Here is an 18775-nt window from a genome sequence, read left to right on the forward strand (position 1 = left end):
TAATCAAGCTTTGTTCAATCTCTTGTGCACTGTTCGGAGGTGTACCTGCTAAAGGTGCTCCGATGCTAAAGTAAGTGATAGTCCGATCGGTAAGTTAAGTGCTGTAATAAATGCGTAATTAATGAACCTCCCTATCTCTTACCTTTGACCTGTATTTATAGTTTTAGTCATGGACTTTGGATTAACGAAGCCTTAATCGCGCCTAACCACAGCCCAATCACCCTTAATCAGTGTTTTACCTTAATCATGTTCGGAAACACCTACCATGGCCGGACGGCCTTATTGCTGCTCACCGATCGTCTAGGCCGTCCGGGCATCCCAGTACATCAATCAATCTTATTATAAATTTTATTACGCTTTTTAATTTTTTTTCTTTATTCTAACAATCCCATTACACTTTCCTTTTCTTCATTTTCTGTCCTTTATTTTCTTTTTCTTCCATGATCTATTAATTCATACATGTCTAATTAGTGGTGTCTGGACGGCAGTTATGTCTCCTCTTCTCACGGATTATATACTTCTGCATCCATGTCCATCACCACCGTGCGATCGTTTTTTGCTAACAGTCTGCCGCTTGGCAAGATCGATTTTTGCCTTTGAAGAACAAATTTTATCTGTCTACAAAGATGATATAGCTCTCGTGCTTAGAGTTTAAGTCTGTTGGACCCTGGCTAGGATGCAGGGGACGCCGCTGCCAAACTAGTGGTGGTGATGATCACAAGGATTTTAGTATATTTATTTGTTATGAGATATTTTTTGTGTTTTTTCAACTGTAACCCACCATCCATTCATATTTAATTCGAGTTATTCAAATTCAATTAATTTATAACAAGTTAAATTCGTCCATATTTAATTCGAGTTATTCGAATTTGCACTAGTGTAGAAAATGCTTTTAACATAATTATTTAGGGCTTTTAACGTCTGATCCCGCACCGACGTCTTATAAGGAGACGTCAATGTAGACGTCGGATAATACAAGTGAGACGTCTATATAGAAGTCGGATAGTACATGTCAGACGTCTATATAGACATTTGACTGTGGGCGACTGACGTTCAATGTCCTGGATGAATCTTGGCTATGTAATTCATTAGACGTATGCATGTGCACCGTTCAAAAACACAATGGAGGGAAATGGAGGAGTCCACCGTTCAAAATCGCAAGAATCGTCGGCGAAAAACGCTGAAAAATCGCCGGCCAAGGACACGAGCAAAACTGCACCAAAACGCAACGAAAACACATTATAATTAGTTCAAATGGAAGATAATTCATCAACGAGTAACGTAATCGGAGTAAAACTAATTTTAAATGGTGCAAAAGAGAGAAAACGAACCTCAAAAGCTTTGGCCGTGGAAAGAAAACGCGAGGAAGATGATGAACACTGAGTGTGCGTAACTGCTGTCTCGCATTCGCGACTTTGGTAATAGCAAACGTTTAGAAGTCGGGCTCCCTCCTAGCCGACGTCTAAAGAGTTTAAAATATAATTTTAGTGGACACATTTGGCGTCTGAGTTAGGAGGGACTGACGTCTAAATAAGACTTTAAACGTCGGTGTGACGGAATTGGATGTCTAAATGGTAACTTTTGGAATTCTGACTACCTCATTGGCGTCCAGTGGTGGGCCCCGACGTTTAAATAGGTCTTAGACATGGGGTATCCTGAACCCGGACGTCTAAAGCCAATTAAAATATTAATATTTTTATTCATTTGTCTATTTTTGGCATCCAATTGAAGGGTCGACATGTAATATTCTTTAGACGTCGGCGACTCCCAAGCTGACGTCTAAATAATGATTTTAGTTACAACAATACCATCGGTCATTTTTTACGTTAGATATTCGGTGGTCAGATGTCTAAAGGGTGACGTTAAAAACCTTTTCTACAACAAGTTAAACGACCAAGATAAATTTTAAATGTTAAATTTGAACCGTCGTGGATTGGATTGGTATTCTTATATCTCAACTCAATAATACCCAATCGTGATCTGCCATACTTAATTAGGAGTGATAGCAAGATTGCAATGATTATGAGAGTTGCAAAACGAGTTAATATGACATGTTGAAGCTTGATCCAAAGAGTGACCTGGGAAAGATATATGTTGAATTTTACAACTTGGTATAACTTATTCGACTGGTTCGTTTATTATTTTTATGTTATCACAAATTTAATATTACATAAAAACATGATGAAACTTTACGGGCGATTCATTCAACTCTTAGTCAATTCAATCACAAATATTAAAATTGCCATAAATATCTTCTCCACTTATTCATTTTCTTCACCACACGATCGACACCAAAACTTTTCCACACAATTTTACTTTACCATACGATATAAATTAAAACATTCATCAATCCATATGCTGCTGAAAATTTTACCATTCTACCAAGAAAATATCAGAATGAATAAATGGTAAAATAACTTTAACATTATGTAAGATATCCATCAAAAAGATGATTTCAACTTTTTATTTTTTACAAATAAAAATCATGTTTGGTATATATAACTTTGTTTATATATATATATATATATATATATATATATATATATATATATATATATATATATATATATATATTATTAAAATTTGTATTTAATAAAACTTTTTTTTGAAGTCATACCTAATAAATTGTAATTATTTTTCCCCTTTGCTTGTTGTATCCAAAGGCTAAAACTGAAGTACGTATTTTACCAGGTTCACAACCTTGTTCTGCATCTGAGTTAGATTGCCAGACACCCCCTGGAGGGTTTATGGCAATTTGGAAACTCATTGTTGCAAGAACAGTGGCCACAATCATTAGAGACCCTCTTCTTTCTTCCATCCAATTATGCCCTTCACGCCTTCCATTTCGAGTCACCGTCATCGTTGGCAGTGCCATTCCATCCATGCCTCAAATCTTTTATCTTAAGATATTATCAGATGGGAATAAAAAGGAGCATGCATAATTTTTTTCTTCACCCTTCCATTAATAATATATTTGGAGCAAAGCCTGGTCATATATGTTGGTTCAGAAAATATACTTTCTGCGAAATTTCCTGTGTGGAAAATTCTGGGTTTGGTTCTATGGACAGTTGCATTATTTTAGGCAATATGTAAAATTGCAGAAGGTATTAAATTGAAGAGGTGGAGGAAAATAGTGGGCATTTGAACCAGATAAACTACTAATTTAATGGAACGTTGATTCGCAATTAACTGGACCTTATATTAATCTAATAGTTGACAATAACAGGATTTTTGGTAGAAGGAACATTGAATTTTACACTCACAAGTTACTTTTAATATATTTTGTGTCTATTCATTCCACATAAACCTATACCTCTACGGCTGATTCATTAAACTCTTAGTCAAGTCAATCACATATAAAAATTGCCACGTTGCCACTTATTCATTTTCTTCCGCACACGATACCAAAGATTTTCGACACAATTTTACTTTACCATACGGTATAAATAAAAACATTCATCAATCCATATGCTGCCAACAAGATAACAAATTTACCTTTCTAGCAAGAAAGTATTAGAATGAAATAAATGGTAAAATAACTTTAAAATTTTGTAATTAAGATATCCATGAAAAAGATGATTTCAACTTTTTATTTTTACAATATAATAAAAATGATGTTTGGTATATATAACTTTATATATATATATATATATATATATATATATATATATATATATATATATATATAATTTTTTATTAAAATTGTATTTAATAAAACTATTTTTTTTATTGAAGTCAAACCTAATAAATTGTAATTATTTTTCCCAAACATAATAACTTTAATATAAAATATATGTATATTGAATATGACTAATAGTTGTGAATATTAAATATGACTTTTATATTTTTCATTATTAATATGTATATTATATGACTTTTATATTCGTTTTAAAATTGAAGTGAACTTCTCTTAAATAACTTATCCACTTTTATAAGTTTCCAATGATTGATCTATTTTATAAATTTTTTCTCGACAAAGTTATACTAATACGAAAATTTGGAATTTAAATTTTTAGTATCATCTAATTATGTTTTCAAATCAATATTTTAAAATATATTAAAAATCTTTGTAATATATATCGACATATAATGTATTTGGAAGCTCAGTAAAAAAACCACCAAAAGAATCCATTAAACTAAAAAGTTATTCGAATAAAATCTACCATCCATAAAAGTACTAAGTTAGCTCTCTACCAGATTCCCTCCATATCAATCCCTAAACTGAAACTTAGATATACAAAATATTGTCACAAGAAATTTAAACCCAGCTCAAACAGATCCTGTACTAGGTTTTTGTGAATGTTTGAGACGTGGATTCTACAGTATGCAGTGTTCTAGCGGCAACACAAGCAGCGGAAACACTTCTTCAGAAACAAAAACGCAAGGCGACAGAAGAACCCCACACACACCAAAAGAGTAAACCCTCCCCAAAACCAAGCATAAATTGAGGTCGCGAGTTGAACTGCTTCACCAAGAGGAAACAGTATCATCCAAATGCAAATCGCGTAGGCTCCTGCTGTGCAAACTAGTGAGATGAACATGAGAATGGTGAGGAACCACATGATAAGCTTGTTACGAAGGGAAACTACACAGATGAGTAATATGATTGTGCTGAGAGCTGCTGTGAAAGATATGGTACATAACAGCATGAATATCACAAATTTTTCCCTTTGCTTGCTGTCGCCAAAGGCCAAAACTGAAGTACCTGCGTGACATGTTTTACCAGGTTCACAACCTTGTTCTTCATGAGAGGTAGATTGCCAGACACCCCCTGGAGGGTTTATGGCAATTTGGAAACTCATTGTTGCAAGAACTGTGGCCACAATCATTAGAGACCCTCTTCTCTCTTCCATCCAATTATGTCTTCCTTTTCCAGTCACCATGCTCGTTGGTAGTGACACTCCATCCATTCTTCAAATATTTTATCTTAGAAGATTTTATCAGATAGGATAATTAAAAAGGAGCATCCATTTTTTTTTCCTTCACACTTCCATATATACTTGGAGAAATATAATTTCTGCGAAAATTCCTGGAACTATCTAAGAGCGCGTCTTCTTTGACTTTCATTTTAATATCTTTTATTAAGTTTTGAAATAGGGCCACGTGGGCAAGACAGACATGCAGTGCCACCTTTCACTGTTTGTGATTCATGGACTCTCGTTCACCAGGTTAGATATTTTAAATACTTTAACTTTATATAACAGGGTGCTTGACGGATAATGACCATTTGATTAAAAGAGATCAAACAATGTTAACTCATAATACTGTGTTGAAAAACTACATATTGGAAATTTGAGGAAAGTTGAAAGATTTAGATTTGATAAAAATAAGATGAATATTATATAAATAAAAAATTAATTTTTTATTGTTTTAAGTTTTTAGACTGAGAGTCATATTTTGATCTCTTGTATAAATTTATTTATGTCTCGTTAATATCAAATTTTTCGAGTATATTTTTCGAAAAATTTAATAGTAATATAAAAATGAGTTTCATCGTAAAGATATAAAAAAGACCACTTCTAAAATATTTAGTTAGAAGGAAAGGTATTTCAATATTGAATCATTATTGATGGAAACAGTAATTTCGAGGAGATCAAGTCGTTCCAGTAAGAACAAATAGTGTCAACATTTAGCATAATTCCAAATAAAGTAAAATATTTAATCACCTTTTTTCCCTCTCAATTTGTCACTTTCTTTCTCAATCTGATCACGTATTTTGTTAAGGACCATTAACAATTTTTTTTTTAACAATTTTTTTGATAATATTTTTAAAAAATTGTCAAAAAAAATTGTTAAAAAAAGATTTTCCTTTTGTTAAATTCTAAACAGTATACATTAACATTTCTATGACAATTTTAAATAGCTATTGTATTAGAAATAGTTTTCAATAAAAATAATCACTGATTTTCCTTTTTTTTCACTATGCTGATAATTTATCTATGCTTATACATAAACACACCCATATATATATATATATATATATATATATATATATATATATATATATATATATATCGATTATATAACTTTTCGAAACCATTTTTAGTGTATGCAGTTTTATCCTTAGTATGAAAATGTTGCCACAACTATTATTTTATTGTGGTAAATGTTGCAGTTACATAATAAAAATCAGCATACAGAATTATTGAGATTATTGTAGCCACCAAAATCAGCATCTCCCTCATGTCCTTCAACCAAATTTGATAAGAAAAATGGTTTTGTAGAACCACTTGTAGGAGGAATCGTGGAAGGGAAAACAAAAGGATTTCGGTGGGAGAGAAAAGAAGAAATTGTGTACAGAATAACAACAAGGAGCATTATGTTTCTGGCAATTTCGAAACTCATTGTTGCAATTGTGTAGTTGAAGGACCATATGAAACAATCTATCAATAGTTCATATACTAGTCAATGGAATAGGAATAACTGTGGCCACCACCAGTAGAGACCGTCTGCGAAATTTCCTGTGTAGAGAATTCTGGGTTTGGTTCTACGTGATTGGAGAGTTGCGTTTTGTTACGTAAAATTGCAGAAGGTATTAAATTGAAGAGCATGTGAACCAGATAAGCAACTAATTTAATCGAATGTTGTAGTGGATATGCTAATTGAGGATTAGCATTATTAATCTAACAGTTGACAATAACGAAGGATTGTTTTCTAGACTTGAACAAGTTAAAATTGTTCAAATTATTCCGACTTCTATAAACACGATGATAGGAAGATTAATTTTTGGTATAAGGAACATTGAATTTGATGAATATTAGAAAAGGGTTTTCATTGGAGTTCATGATTGAATTGCCTAAGCCGGCAAGAGTTAAAAACAACCTTTGCACTGTTGTGTGTAGTAGCTTTCCTCAGAATAAGTCAGAGCTACCAAGAACCTGTAGATAACCTTACTAAACCTATTTCATTCAATTTTTGAGATTGCTAAATCAAACAACAGTCTTGACAGAAAAAAAAAGGACGTCGCGTTTGAAAGAAAACAGCAGTTACGAAGAGATCAACTCCTCCCTCTAACAACAAGTAGTGTCAACATTTAGCATAATTACAAATGAAGTAAAATACTGAATCACATTTTGTTACTCTCAATTTGTCACTTTCTTGGAACTTTATCTTTCGTCGTATTTCTGTTAAATTCTAAACAATATATATTAACATTGTATGACAATGTTAAATAGCTATTGAATGTATATATTTGGAAATAGTCGCTTTCAATAATGATAATTACTAAGCTTCCTTTATTTCATTATGCTATTATCTCTCTCTCTTGCCGATTATATCATTTTTCGAAACCATTTTTAGAGTATACAGTTTTATCGGCCTTGTTATGAAAATGTTGCCACAACTATTATGTTATTGTGGTAAACGTTGCAGTAACTATTTTTTTACATAATAAAAATATGAATAATTAATCAACTATTGTTCTACCTGTCTTTGTACCAGTGCATGAAAAACTAGAGAAAGAGCAATGAAAATCATGAAGATCAATCCAGCAGGGAAGGGTTAGTAGTATAAATTATGGTCATTTGGTTTTGAATGTCTCGGAGCATGTGAATGACTGTATTCGACCCTTCGATGCTGAAGATAAAGAAGATCAAGGCATCATCATTGCAGATGACAATGATCCGCTAGTGGTATCTTCGACTCCGGCAATGCATTATCTCAACCCTCCAAATCCTGCAAAGTTTCTTTACATCAACAAAAAGGAAACTCCTGTTTTGAGAGTGGAAAGAGGGGTGTCAGTCAAGTTTTCCATCCAAGCTGGGCATGATGTTGCTCTTTATATTACTTCAGATCCGCTTGGTGGAAATGCAGCAACCAAGGAATACAACACAAGTGGTGTTTCTAGAAATAGAAATCAAACCTGACAAAATTTTAAATAGGAAGCCAACAATGTAATCTTTTGTGCCCCTGAGTGAGTAGAAATAGTTTTCGAGAAGAGAGAGAAATAGGGGGTAGAGTGACTGAGAGATAGATGGATAAGTGGTTATATTATTTATGAATAATAATAGTAATAATAGGTTCCTTTTTTTTACTATGTGCTTATACATAAACACACCCATATATATATATATATATATATATATATATATATATATATATATATATATATATATATATATATATATATATATGGTTTAAACTCTCGTTTAGTTCTCGTATTTGTGTGTCAATTTCAAGTGGGTCATGGTTTTTTTTTTCGGTTTCAATCGAGTCCATAAACTTGTTAAAATGAGCCAATTAAGCCATCATCGTTAATTTATCAGTAACGCCGTTTGCTTGTGATGACATGGTGCACAAAAAATTAACTAAGTTATAATGATTTAAATACGTGGATAACACAGCAGAAACACGTGGTACAGAGAGAATCACGTGGTAACCCAGCAAAAACAGAGAGAGATGAGTAACCCAGCAGCGCCATCCTCCATTCTTCTCGTGCCTCCCAACAGCGTAGCCTCTCAGCGGGGCAGAAGGTGAAGGATGAATCTTGATAAAGATATGGTCGAACGGTAGTTCTCCATTACCATCTTCTTCACAACAAGAGTGAATGAAATAAGAACATCTTTACGAGCTTGCTGCCAATGGTGGAATAAAAAATTCATTGGAGAGAGAATTGGGGGATAGAGGAAGCAGAATGGAAAGACAGAGGGAATATGAGTGTGGTTATATCTTCAATAATATTATTGAGTTTGCTATTTATATTCTGAAGAGATTCTAAATTGGAAATGGTGGCCTCAATGATTTGCTCTATGGGATAACCATTCCTCTGCAAGCATTTGAGACCCTTTTCATATATCTCACACAAAAATCATAATAAAGAATCAATTTTCTAAATTGTTCTTATAATGGAACTTGCTATAGTTCCAGTTGATTCAAGTTTAAAAGATAATCAAACCCTATATGAAGAGTGGTTTAATTATGCAGATGCAGGTTCGTTTGAACAACTTTTTTTTTTATCTTTGTTAATTACGTTCTTTAGTGATTAATATAAATTTGCAAAATAATTAAATTTTGAATTATTTTAAAACTGTTTCTATTAATAAAGTTGTGTGATTGTTTTGTGGAAAAATAAAGTTGTTCTTCTGTTAATAATGAAATTTGTATGTATTCAGATGGGGATTATCAACTATGAATTATCAATTGATGTTGGAATGCCCTGTAACAAATTTGAGCTCTGATTTGAAGAAAAATTTGATAGCTGAATGTTTCCAAGTGTGTTTAAGGAGTTGTTGATGTTTTGACTGAATTCCTCACATGTTCAATCCAGTTGGTGAATTCAGCCTATTGAAAATTCGAGAAGATGCGTATGATGGTAATGTAGTGTTTGAGATCCTTCCAGAACCAGAAGCGGTGCAAAAGTCTCCAAATCCATCGATTGAATCCAGAAGCGGTGCATATGATCAGAAGACTTTTGTTCACCCCATTTGCTTAACCTAACTTCCATCACCTTATGCCCACCTTCATAATCAACCTAAGCATTCAACTTTTCGCCATTATTGAGAACCAACAACGATGAAGACAAGGGGCTCGGGGACACGGAGGAGACCGGAGGAGACCGGAGGAAGAAAGGGAGGGATTGGTGAGGCCCACGTGGAACACTTTGCTGGCGAGATCCAACCGAGAAATTTTTCCGGCAGTCGAGGTCAGCAGGTACCGGAGGAGAAAAGGCGACGACCAGTGGGGCGATTAGGGTTTCAACTCACTTTTCACAATCTCTGCTTCTTGTTTCAGTCTTGGGTAAGGATAAATATAAAAATTTTAAACATCTACATGGAATTATTATTGGACAACAAATCACTAATTTAATTTAATACATAATGCCACGTCATAAAAAAAAATTACAGCTCAACATCTGTTAAACGCCGTATGTACAAACTTAACAGAGAGGGCTTAATTGAATCAATTTTTTAAATGTTTGGACTCAATTGGCTCATTTTTACAAGTTTATGGACCCGATTGAGACCGAAAAAAAGCGATGGCCCACTTGAGATTGACACACAAATACAAAGACCTTAAACACACACACACACACACACACACACCCATATATATATATATATATATATATATATATATATATATATATATATATATATATATATATATATATATATATATATATATATATATATATGGGGTTTGCTAACTTGCATATACATGTTTTTCAGTTGGTACATTTTAGCAATGTGTACCGGATTTTAGTAGACAAAAGTAGCCTAATATACCATGGATTCTAAGTTATACGGTTAAGGGTATTTTTATAATTTTCATTCTCAAAACTAAAAGCAAAAAAAACCCCAAACGATTGCTCACCTCCTCGTTCCTCTCAACCCTTTCTCTTTCATCTCTTTCACTCCAACATTTTCTCTGTCATCTTTACGCTAGTCCCAATTGAAAAAATTAGAAACATTCGCCTAACCCTAATCTACCTTCCTCACTTATCCAATTTGTTTTGTCTCTCATCTCCATATTTTTCCCCACCCACACACAACAACCTGCGACACCGCAATGTGTTGCTCTTGCTCTGATCATTCATTTGTTTTCCAGTTTAATAACAAAATAATTGATGATGTTGATGTTGATTTTTGATTGGAGAGATGTGTTATATATTTTCCCTTCTGATTATTATTAAATTTCTTTAAATTTTGTTGTGTTACAAACTCTCCCGCACACCATCATCAATAAACCAAGATCAAAATCAAACAAAGTTTAGCGAATGTAATGGTAAATAAAAATTTTAACTTAACAAATCACAGAAACAAATTGGACAAGTGAGGAAGGTAGATTAGAGTTAGACGAGTGTTTATGATTTTTTTTCAATAGGAGTTGAACTATTTCACCAAGAGGATCCAATATCATCAAAATGCAAATTGCATAGGCTCCTGCTGTACAAACTAGTGAGATGAACATGAGAATGGTGAGGAACCACATGATAAGCTTGTTATGAAGGGAAACTACACAGATGAGTAATATGATTGTGATGAGAGATGATGTGAAAGATATGGTACATAACAGCACGAATATCACAAATTTTTGACCTTGCTTGCTGTCCCCAAAGGCAAAAACTGACTTACCTGCGTGACTTGTTTTACCAGGTTCACATCCTTGTTCTGCATGTGAGGTAGATTGCCAGACACCCCCTGGAGGGTTTCTGCGAAATTTCCTGTCCGTGGAGTATAAGTCAGAACTACCTAAGAGCGTGACTTTCATTTTAATATCTTTTATTAGGTTTTGAAATATGATCACTTGGGCAAGACAGGCATGCAGTGTCACCTTCACTGTTTGTGATTCATGGACTTTATCTCGTTGACCAGGTTAGACATTTTAAATCCATTAACTTTATATAACAGGGTGCTTGACGGATAATCACCATTTGATTAAAAGGGGTCAAACAATGTTAACTCATAATACTGTGTTGAAAAACTATATAGGAAATTTGAGGAAAGTTGAAAGATTAAGATTTGATAAAAATAAGATGAATATTATATAAATAAAAAAATTATAAATTTATTGTTTTAAATTTTTAGACTCAGTCTGATCTCTTATATAAATTTATTTGTCTCATTAATATAAAAAAATTTCTAGTGTTTTTTTTCTAAAAATTTAATAGTAATAAAAAAACAGGTTCATCGTAATGGTAAAAAAAATTACCACTACTAAGATTTAATTAGAAAGAAAGATAATCATTAGTGAGGGAAACAGTGAGATGAAGTCGTTCCTGTACGAACAAATAGTATCACCATTTAATATAATTCCAAATAAAGTGAAATTTTTAAGTCTATTGAACCGTGGCTAGGATGCGGTCATCTCCGTTGACGCCACCACCAAACTAGTGGTGCTGATGATCATGTTTTTCTGTCATAAAGGATATTTTTTGTGTTCATCCATCCATATTTAATTGTAACTCGAATTATTCGAATTCGATTAATCTATAACAAGTTAAACAGTCACATATAAATTTTAAACGTTCAATTTGGAATGTACTGGATTGGATTGGGATTCTTATACCTCAATTCGATCCTACCCAAATCGTGCTCTGCCTTACTTAAGTAAGAGTGATATGAACAGAGTAGTTCGCAGCATCAAGCAAAATTGCAATTATTTTAGGAGTGACAAAACGAGATAATTTGGTCTGTTGAAAACCGATTCGACATTGATTCTCTAAAACGGGTCAGACTACTTAATCTGTTAATTGAAAATATGTCGAATTTAACAATCTACTTGTTTATTTATTTTTTTCATAAAAAATATCTTATGCTCCCTCCACCACCCCATCTTCTCTTTACATCTCTCCAACTTTTTTTAAAATTCTAAATTTATCCTTTTTACTTTTTACTTTTATCAATTTTGTTTTTTATTTTTTAAAACTCTAATCCCAATTTTCTCTCATTTTCACTTTTTCTTTCACTCTCAAGAGCAAGCTCACATCTCTGTTGTCACTTTCACTTTCTCTCTTTCTCTTAATTTTCACTTCCGTTAACACAAAATTTGATAGAAAGAGAAAAAGATAAATTGAACTAACTATTTTTTTTATTCACTTTTTATTTTGTACTCAACAAACATACTTTTCTTTCATTACACCATTGTAAGCACAAATGTAATTTTAAGCATAGATTTTCAAGTTTGGTTATTTAAAGACAAAAAAGTGAGGAAGAAATTTTTAGCAGATTATATTATGGAATCATGATACTTTAAAATTCATCAAAAGTTATAAATGTTTTAAATTTATATCATGCAGAATTTTCTTTTTCTGTTAAATTTTGTGTTAACGGATGTGAAAATTAAGAGAAAGAGAGAAAGTGATAATGGGTGAGGACTTATGCTGAGAGTGAAAGGAAAAGTGAAAATGAAAAAGATTGAGATTAGAGTTTTAGAAAATAAAAAGTAAAATTGGTAAAAGTAAAAAGGATAAATTTAGAATTTAAAAAAAAATGGAGAAGTGGAGGTAGAAGATGGAGTGGTGAATGGAGTATTACTCAAAATCTAATATCACACTAAAATGGTTTGAGACTTTTAATTTTATATACGAAATCAAACAAATGATGGATTGATGGTTATATTAGATCTTGATTGAGTTGTATTATATATCTTGGATGATATCAAATTTCAGCAAAAATGTATTAAATCCTGGTTGAGTTAGATTGAGTTGTTAGATTATGTTAATATAAAGTATTCATTTCCTTTTAAATAAAACCGAGCTGTCGAGCTGATTCGACGGAAATGTTGGACTAACTTGTCAAACTGTCAGACTTAACGGATTAAATTGGTAAAACATTAATCTATAACTTGCTTTTTTTTGTCGGACTGACGAGTTTATCTACCAAACTTAACCCTTTTTTACCACATTCCTAAATGATTCCATGTTGAGTATTTTGGTAATACAAGGTTGTAGGGAGGCCTAGCTGGAAAAGGTGACTGCCGAGTTTTGAGACGACCAACGTGAGGGATGAAACAAAGTCCATTGGTAGCAAAATCTTTACGGGTGATTCATTCAACTCTACAAATATAAAAATTGCCACTTCGCCAATTATTAATTTTCTTCCGCACACGATACCAAAACTTTTCGAATCCATTTTACTTTACTATACTATATAAAAAAAGCATTCATCAATCCATATACTGCGAAAACTGAAAAATTTACCATTCTTGCAAGAAAATATTAGAATGAATAAATGGTAAAAATAACTTTAAAATTATGTAAGATATCCATGAAAAAGATGATTTCAACTTTTTATTTTTTACAATATAATAAAAATCATAGTTCTTATTAAAATTGTATTTAATAAAACTATTTTATTTATTTTCTTATTGAACTCATACCTAATTAATAAATTGTAATTATTTTTCCCAAACATAATAACTTTAATATATAAAAAAATATGTATATTAAATATGACTTTTATATTTGTCATTATCAATATGTATATTGATAATGACTTTTATATTTGTTTTAAAATTGAAGTGAACTTCTCATAAATAACTTATCCACTTTAAAAGTTTCCAATAATTTATCTATTTTATAATTATTTTTTCTCGACAAAATTATACTAGTACGAAAATTTGGAATTTAAATTTTTAGTATCATCTTTTTATTATGTTTTCAAATGAATATTTTAAAAATCTTTGCAATATATCGACATATATAATGTATTTGGAAGATCAGTAAAAAAAAACACCAAAAAAATCCATTAAACTAAAACATTATCGGAATAAAATCTACCATACATAAAAGTACTAATTTAGCTCTCTACCAGATTCCCTCCATATCAATCCCTAAACTGAAACTTAGATATCCAAAACATTATCACCAGAAATTTAAACCCAGCTCAAACAGATCCTGTACTAGGTTTTGTGAATGTTTGAGACGTGGATTCTACAGTATACAATCTTCTAGCGGCAAGAAGCAGAAAAACTTCTTCAGAAACAAACGACAGAAGAAACCCACACACACCATAACAGTAAACCCTACCCAAAACCATGCATAAATTGTGGCTGCGAGTCGAATATCTTTACCAAGAGGAATGAGTATCATCCAAATGCAAATTGCGTAAGCTCCTGCTGTGCAAACTAGTGAGATGAACATGAGAATGGTGAGCAACCACATGATAAGCTTGTTACTAAGGGAATCTACACAGATGAATAATATGATTGTGATGAGAGATGCTGTGAAAGATATGGTACATAACAACATGAATATCTCAAATTTTCCCGTTTGGTTGCTGTCCCCAAAGGCCAAAACTGAAGTACCTGCGTGACATATTGTATTATGTTTACAACCTTGTTCTTCATGTGAGGTAGATTGCCAGACACCCCCTGGAGGGTTTATGGCAATTTGGAAACTCATTGTTGCAAGAACAGTTGCCACAATCATTAGAGACCCTCTTTTCTCTTCCATCCAATTATTCCTTTCTTTTCTAGTCACCATGCTCGTTGGCAGTGACACTCCATCCATTCTTCAAATATTTTATCTCAAAATATTTAATCAGATGGGAATAAAAAGGAGCATTCATTTCTTTCATTCACACTTCCATATTTATAGTTGGAGCAAAGCCTGGTCATAGGTTCAGAAAATATACTTTCTGGGAAATTTCCTGTGCATGGAGTATACTTTCTTCGAACTATGCTTACCTAAGAGCCCATCGTCTTTGACTGTCGTTGTATATGATTTCTTAGGTTTTAAAATATGACCACTTGGGCAAGACAGACATACAGTGTTACCTTCACTGTTTGTGATGGATGGTTAGATATTTTAAATAACAGGGTGCTTTACGGATAATGACCATTTGATTTATAGGGATCAAAACAATGTTAACTCATAATACTGTCTTGAAAAACTATGAATATTGTATAAATAAAAAAAATTATAAATTTAATGTTTTAAGTGTTTAGTCTGAGAGTCATATTTTGATGTCTTATATAAATTTATTTTTGTCTCATTAATATCAAATTTTTATAGTGTTTTTTTTTCCTAGAAATTTAATAGTAAAATAAAAATCAGGTTCATTGGTAAAAAAAATGACCACTACTAAATAATTTAGTTAGAAAGAAAGGTATTTCAATATTGAATCATTATTGAGGGAAGCGGTAATTACGAGTAGATGAAGTCGTTCCTGTAAGAACAAATAGTGTCAATATTTAGCATAATTCCAAAAAAAATATTTAATCACCTTTTTTCCTCTCAATTTGTCACTTTCTCACGTATTTGTTAAATTCTAAACAGTATACATTAACATTTCTATGACAATTTTAAATAGCTATTGAATGTATATATTTAGAAATAGTCGTTGCTTACTATTTTTCACATATATATAAATATCGATTAGATGACTTCTCGAAACTATTTTTAGTGTATACAGTTTTATCCTTATTATGAAAATGTTGCGACAACTATTATTTTATTGTGGTAAATGTTGCAGTTACATAATAAAAAGCAGCATACAAATTGCGATTATTTTAGCCACCAAAATCAGCATCTCCCTCGTGTCCTTCAACCAAATTTGATAAGAAAAATGGCTTTGTAGAACCACTTGTAGGAGGAAAAGGAGGGAGAAATCGTGGAAGGGTAAAACAAAAGGATTCCGGTGGCTCCTAGGAGAGAAAAAGGAGAAATTGTGTATAGAATAATCACAAACAGCATTATGTTTATGGCAATTTGGAAACTCTTTGTTGCAATTGTGGAGTATTCTTCTGAATAGTTGTAAAGTGTTATATTAATTACCTCAAGTTGTAAAAGTTACAATTGGTTTTAGTAAGAATTAAGACATTCAATAGAGTTAATTAATTATAATAATAACTATAATTAATGTACATAGTTGAAGGATCATGTAAAAGAATCTATAAATAATTCATATACTACTCAATGTAAGAAATAAAAGTATTAATATTAAAGAAAGACTTATGGTCAATAGGAATAAATAAAAGTGTTATAATATTAAAGAAAGACTTATGGTCAATAGGAATGACTGTGGCCACCACCATTAGAGACCGTCTTCTTTCTTTATGTCCAACAGTGTGAGATTCCATCCATTCTTCAAATATTTTATCCGATTATATTTTATCAAATGCCTTCACAGTTCACTTCCATTAATATATTTAAATATACTTGGAGAAAAGCCTGGTCATATATGTTGGGTGAGAAAATATATTTTCTGGGAAATTTCCTGTGTAGAGAAAGGAAAATATTTTTTAACAATATTTTTACGGTAGTAATTTATGATTGGATTGTTTCAAATATACAAACCAATCAAATAATGACACTTTGTTTTAAAAAAAGTTATTAATATATAATGATCCGTAGAGAAATCTGGGTTTGGTTCTACGTGATTGGAGAGTTGCGTTTTGTTATGTAAAATTGCAGAACGTATTAAATTGAAGAGGAGGAAAATAGAGAGCATGTAGTAATTTAATCGAATGTTGTAGTGGATATGCTAATTGAGGATTCGCAATTATTAATCTAATAGTTAAAATTGTTCAAATTATTCCGACTTCTATAAACACAATAATAGGATGATTAAATTTTGGTAGAAGGAACATTGAATTTGATGAATATTAGAAAAGGGTTTTCATTGGAGTTCATGATTGAATTGCCTAAGCCGGCAAGAGTTAAAAACAACCTTTGCACTGTCGTGTGTAGTAGCTTTCCTCAGAGCTACCAAGAACCTGTAGATAACCATACTAAACCTATTTCATTCAATTTTTGAGATTGCTAAATCAAACAACAGTCTTGACAGAAAAAAAAAGGACGTCGCGTTTGAAAGAAAACAGCAGTTACGAAGAGATCAACTCCTCCCTCTAACAACAAGTAGTGTCAACATTTAGCATAATTACAAATGAAGTAAAATACTGAATCACATTTTGTTACTCTCAATTTGTCACTTTCTTGGAACTTTATCTTTCGTCGTATTTCTGTTAAATTCTAAACAATATATATTAACATTGTATGACAATTTTAAATAGCTATTGAATGTATATATTAAGAAATAGTCGCTTTCAATCATGATAATTACTAAGCTTCCTTTATTTCATTATGCTATTATCTCTTTCTCTCTTGCCGATTATATCATTTTTCGAAACCATTTTTAGAGTATACAGTTTTATCGGCCTTGTTATGAAAATGATGCCACAACTATTATGTTATTGTGGTAAACGTTGCAGTAACTATTTTTTTACATAATAAAAATATGAATAATTAATCAACTATTGTTCTACCTGTCTTTGTACCAGTGCATGAAAAACTAGAAAAAGAACAATGAAAATCATGAAGATATCAATCCAGCAGGGAAGGGTTAGTAGTATGCAGAAAGGTTTTAAATTCAATGTGAGTAAGATCGCAACGAGCAACGATACATTTGTTACTTCGCCCTTGAAGAAAAAAACTACAGAAAGAGTTGATAAAACTTACTACCATGCATGACATGTGCAGTGAAAAACATGTCTGATAATTTATGACTAATAACATTACACAACAACCTAAAACAAGGTCATGTCTGATAATCTATGACTGACAATGGAAGAAGATAACTAGATTGTTGGAGTTATTCGTACTTCACGTTGTCTGTAAATGCATTTAGTGAGGATCCAAACAAGGAGGCGAAGGGAAAGGAAGAAGGCGATGAGTGCCAAGAGTATCATCCAAACTAAAATAACCCTTCCAAACATGGTGGTAGTTGGACCCCAAACAATGTCAGGAACAACCATTTGTGCACCAAACAAGTAGGTGAGAGTGAGGCTGCTGAGGCTGATGCACATCCCTATGGATAACAGCCATGTGAAAAAGCGATTATTTAGAGGAAGTCCACTCACAAGTAAGAGACAAACAGCTAAGGATGAAACGAAGCATATAGTGTTGCAGTAAAGGAAGGTGGTATAATCGTTTGGATAAACCAGAGCTAGAACAGCTTGTCCAGAACACGAACTGTTTTGACATTGAACTTCTCCATTCTCATTTGCAGGAACAACACCACCAGGTGGATTAATAGCACTTTGAAAGGTGAGAGTTGCCATTAGTGTAGCCACCAAACTCAGCATTCCTCTCATGTCTTTCAACCATTCATCCTTGTCTTTGTGTGCCAACCAATTGCTTACAATTCTCAAAGCTTTTCTCCACCCTTTCATCGTTTTCCCTTACTCCCTCTCAATGGTTTTTCTTCGTAAATAGATCTTTCCTACCTATAGCTTCAAGGAAATGAACTAGTTATGTTGCATGTCACGCCAGCGTAGTTATATTTAATTGCATGAAGGTAGGTAGGGTTAACTGTTTTAAATTTTAATTCACTTG

The 18775-nt window shown here is 32.3% G+C and overlaps 2 protein-coding genes across 2 annotated transcripts; both read right to left on the reverse strand.

Annotated features, from left to right (window-relative positions):
- Positions 1-4334: 4334 nt before the first annotated feature.
- On the reverse strand, positions 4335-4883 carry LOC124823768 (uncharacterized). The gene is made up of 2 exons (XM_047296059.1): positions 4706-4883; positions 4335-4621 (listed from the first exon to the last, which is right to left on the reverse strand). The coding sequence occupies exons 1-2, from the start codon at positions 4881-4883 to the stop codon at positions 4335-4337; spliced, it is 465 nt and encodes a 154-aa protein (XP_047152015.1).
- Positions 4884-18018: 13135 nt separating this feature from the next.
- LOC124823767 (uncharacterized) lies at positions 18019-18612 on the reverse strand. Its single transcript, XM_047296058.2, has one exon. The coding sequence runs from the start codon at positions 18610-18612 to the stop codon at positions 18019-18021; it is 594 nt and encodes a 197-aa protein (XP_047152014.2).
- Positions 18613-18775: the final 163 nt, after the last annotated feature.

This window comes from Vigna umbellata, chromosome 11 (assembly GCF_029865625.1).
Source record: "Vigna umbellata cultivar VRB3 chromosome 11, Vumbellata_1.0, whole genome shotgun sequence".
Lineage (NCBI taxonomy): Eukaryota > Viridiplantae > Streptophyta > Magnoliopsida > Fabales > Fabaceae > Vigna > Vigna umbellata.